Source organism: Theropithecus gelada, chromosome 15 (genome assembly GCF_003255815.1).
Source record: "Theropithecus gelada isolate Dixy chromosome 15, Tgel_1.0, whole genome shotgun sequence".
NCBI lineage: Eukaryota > Metazoa > Chordata > Mammalia > Primates > Cercopithecidae > Theropithecus > Theropithecus gelada.
This window is the reverse complement of record NC_037683.1, coordinates 36,457,389-36,462,037: the sequence shown is the minus strand read 5'-3', so window position 1 is coordinate 36,462,037 and position 4,649 is coordinate 36,457,389. Positions and strand designations below refer to the sequence as shown.

General features: G+C 35.6%; 1 protein-coding gene across 1 annotated transcript; it reads left to right on the top strand.

Moving 5' to 3' along the window:
* The first annotated feature begins 2,874 nt into the window (after nt 1-2,874).
* LOC112608727 (olfactory receptor 13C8) lies at nt 2,875-3,837 on the top strand. The gene has a single exon (XM_025360792.1). It carries the CDS (start codon nt 2,875-2,877, stop codon nt 3,835-3,837), a length of 963 nt encoding a protein of 320 aa, XP_025216577.1.
* The last annotated feature ends 812 nt before the right edge of the window (nt 3,838-4,649 follow it).

Below are 4,649 nucleotides of genomic sequence, written 5' to 3'. Positions count from 1 at the left end.
CCAATTGCTCTTTTTCTTTTATCTTTTTTTTGTTTTTAATCTATGATAGTCCCTTCTATTAAAACTACATTTCTTTTTCTGGCTGGGACAGAATGCTCCCTCATATTTTTCTTTTATAAAACTGACTATGCAAGTTGTATACTTTTATTCTTTCACATGAATTTAGGATAAGTACTCATATCCCTAAAAAAAAAAACCAGCTAAATCTTTAATGCATTCAATTGAATGTATAGACTAATTTGAGAGGGAAATGACAGCATTCTTATATTTTTATCCTACCTATTAACATGTCATACCTTTTCAATTACTCATATTCTACTATGCCCTTCATTATAATTTTTGAAGAATTTTTGTAAAGGTCTTATGTAGGCCTTGTTGAGATAAACATAGATCTTTAATTTTTGTTATATTTATTTCTATTATTTTATCATTTGTTGTTAATATACAGAAAGCTATTGATTTTTCTGTTAAGCTCACTTCCAGAAGTCTTACTAATTTTTCTCATCTGGTCTTATAAATTTTTGTCTTTTTTAATCTATACTTCAGTCATTTCCTCGTCTTATGATTTTAACCAAGACTACCAATTTTATATTAAAGAATAACTATAAAAGTGGGCATCCTTATCTTATTCCAGATCTGAATAAGAATGCATAAAATGGCCGGGTGCGGAGGCTCACACTTGTAATCCCAGCACTTTGGGAGGCTGAGGCAGGCGGATTATCTGAGGTCAAGAGTTCAAGACCAGACTGACCAACATGGTGAAATCCTGTCTCTACTAAAAATACAAAAATTAGCTGGGCGTGGTGGTGCACGCCTGTAATCCCAGCTACTCAGAAGGCTGAGGCAGGAGAATCACTTGAACCCAGGAGGTGGAGGTTGCAGTTAGCTGAGATTGTGCCACTGCACTCCAGCCTGGGTGACAGTGCAAGACTCCGTCTCAAAAAAAACAAAACAAAACAAAACAAAAATCTTTAAGAATGTATAAACTGTCTCCATTAAGTATTAGTGAATAGTAACTTAACATAGTTTTTTTGGTAGTTTTCTTTGAAGTTCAGAACATTACCTTCTGCTTGAGGATTTCAGACAGTTTCTATAAAAATTATAAATTGAACTTTACTAAATGTGTTTTCTGCATCTTTTGAAATAATTACTACTTTTTTCCTTAAGTCTATTCATCCATAATTTACTGATGATGTTTACCAAATGTTTAAGAAAGGATAATTCTTATCTCCTACAATATTAGTCCCATTTCCTTGGGTTGTTATGAATAAAAAAAATTAGAAATGTATCTGGCATAATCAATACATAAATTACTATTTTATTATTATTGTTTTTGATTAAAGGATTAAAATGCAGATTATTAATGTTTTACGAAGTGCATTGACGATTTTAAAACTATGCTCCCTGGAATCCTCTTAAACTTAACTGAGGGAGTAAGAGTGAATAAACAAGTAAAGAATGGGGTTTTCTTCTCCCCTGTACACTAGTGTAACTTCAACTGGAGAAATTTTTCTTTTTATTTGTTTTATATATATTTGTTATAAATTTTATTTTTCAATAATTAATGGTTAGACATCATTGGTTTAGTTCAATGTGTATGTTTCGAATAAAAACACTATTATCACAATTGATTCTTTAGTTGTTGCATGTGTGAAAATAAATTAGGTAGAGGCTACAATAAACACCATTACATATTTTAATCAAAGCCCGTGATAAAATTGGCGTTGTAAATATTTTTAATGTATTCAGTTTTTTTTAAATCATTTCTTTGAATGCATACTTCCTCATTATACCGAAAAAAGATATTGGAGGAATATGAAGGTATGTTCCTTTTCTCAACGAGGTTACTCTCCTCAAAGAGGTTATATGCAGATACATAACCACTACTATACCACCAGTAGTCCAGACTGAGTTTTCAAAAGATGCTCAACTACACAGGGCCACATGATAATTTTGATGGGCCCTAGGCACTTTTTTTTTTTTTTTTGGCTTTGTGGGGCCTTATTTCCATAAAGATTTAAAAGTTATATTTTATTTCTGCATCGTTATACAAACAAATATAGTATTTATTAAAATTTAAAGTTCACTTTTTTCTTCATATTTTAAAAGAAATCAAAACATTTTCTTAGGTTTCTCACAATATGGTGGGCGTACTGTGCCTAATAGATAAGTTGGCCCTGCAGCCATGGGTCAAGATTCCAAATCCATATAAGATCCTGCCAGGTAATATAAACAATTGAAACCAACAATTGAGAATAACATGAGAATAACATGTTAATTAATAACTTATATTCACCTCCAGTGACAAGAGAGAGTGAGGAGAGTAGTCTGGTAGAATGGAGAGACATGCATTGGATCCAATGGGTCAGTTATTAATATAACTAAGCTCCATGACAGAGACAGGTCTAATGTTTTCAAATATTCTAATTTATTCAAAGACAAGCTGAAGGCACAGATTTTTATACCATATCTGTTGATTAGAATGTTGATCTCTATTTCAAATTTAAACACAGTACAGACAATCACTGCCAAACAAAGCATACCTGCCTGCTGAATCTAGGCTGTAGGACACTGATTTGCTGCCAATGGGTTAAGAGGCAGAACTTGTGGAAATAGCAATAAAGTGGATTGGGATCCAAAGATCCTATAATCATATGTGTTCTCTCTTAACTCTGAGACAGTTAGGTTAGGATTCCTGCTCTAGTGGCCTGGGTTTTACAGGAAGAAATTTTCCCCAAACTTATATTGTTGCATCCAAATACAGAACTGCAATAATACAGAATATGATTCTTAAAAGTAGCTCTCACAGACACTGTATTAACATATTCCGGTTCTATCATTCACAGAGTTCTGTTGGGGAACAGTGTATGTAATATGGAAAGGACTAATGACTCCACGTTGACAGAATTTGTCCTGGTGGGGCTTTCTGCCCACCCAAAGCTCCAGACAGTTTTCTTCGTTCTAATTTTATGGATGTACCTGATGATTCTGCTTGGAAATGGAGTCCTTATCTCAGTTATCATCTGTGATTCTCACCTGCACACTCCCATGTATTTCTTCCTCTGTAACCTTTCCTTCCTCGATGTTTGCTACACAAGTTCCTCTGTCCCACTAATTCTTGCCAGCTTTCTGGCAGTAAAGAAAAGGGTTTCCTTCTCTGGGTGTATGGTGCAAATGTTTATTTCTTTTGCCATGGGGGCCACGGAGTGCATGCTCTTAGGCATAATGGCACTTGACCGCTATGTGGCCATCTGCTACCCGCTGAGATACCCTGTCATCATGAGCAAGGGTGCCTATGTGGCCATGACAGCTGTGTCCTGGGTCACTGGGCTTGTGGACTCAGTAGTGCAGACAGCTCTTGCAATGCAGTTACCATTCTGTGCTAATAATGTCATTAACCATTTTGTCTGTGAAATTCTGGCTATCTTGAAACTGGCCTGTGATGATATTTCAATCAATGTAATTAGTATGACAGGGTCAAATCTGATTGTTTTGGTTATTCCACTGTTAGTAATTTCCATCTCTTACATATTTATTGTTGCCACTATTCTGAGGATTCCTTCGACTGAAGGAAAACATAAGGCCTTCTCCACCTGCTCAGCCCACCTGACAGTGGTGATTATATTCTATGGAACCATCTTCTTCATGCACGCAAAGCCTGAGTCTAAAGTCTCTGCTGATTCCGGTAGTGAAGACATAATTGAGGCCTTCATCTCCCTCTTCTATGGAGTGATGACTCCCATGTTCAATCCTCTCATCTATAGTCTGCGAAACAAGGATGTAAAGGCTGCTGTCAAAAACATACTGTGTAGGAAACATTTTTCTGATGGAAAATGAATACTTTATTTATACTACATGACTTAATATTCAATGCTACTGCAGACATAAAATTCAGAAAGATAAAATTACCACGTGAAAACAAATTTCCCATGTGGCATTCAAAACCATATGGTACAAATAGTTTTGGGCCAAACACAGTGGCTCACGCTTGTAATCCAAGCACTTTGGGAGGCCAAGGCAAGTGGGTTACCTAGGTCAGGAGTTTGAGACCAGCCTGGCCAATATGGCAAAACCCTGTCTCTACTAAAAATACAAAAATTAGATGGGTATGGTGGCATGGGCCTGTAGTCCCAGCTATTTGGGAGGCTGAGGCAGGTGAATTGCTTCAATGAGAAAAGTGGAGGCTGCAGCGAGCCGAGATCGTGCCACTGAACTCCAGCCTGGGTGACAGAGCGAGACTTCATCTCGAAAAAGAAATATTTTCTTTTTACTATCAGATTTTTGTTTAAAAACATATAACTATAGAAATAAAACACGTTCCTGATGTTAAAACATACTATCACGGATAAATATTGAAAATCTCTTTGGAAGCCTGAGCAAAAAATAATCACTCTCCAATCTTCAGAAAATAATCAAGGCAAAAGGCATTTGAAAAAGCAATTTACGACCTATATTAAGTTCATTATTTATCAGTATGCAAAGTAAATATTAACCAGCACATGATGTATTGTATATTCATTTTTAATTGTTCATTTATTTACTGTACAATGTCCACCACACATATAAGCTCCCTGAGGATAGGATCTTACCCTACAACATCTAAAAAATCCTGTAATACAGACTGACATATAATGGGTGCTCAACAAATA

Bases quoted from the DNA above. Each gene is read 5' to 3' on its own strand.
- LOC112608727 (XM_025360792.1), top strand. From the start codon at position 2,875: ATGGAAAGGACTAATGACTCCACGTTGACAGAATTTGTCCTGGTGGGG.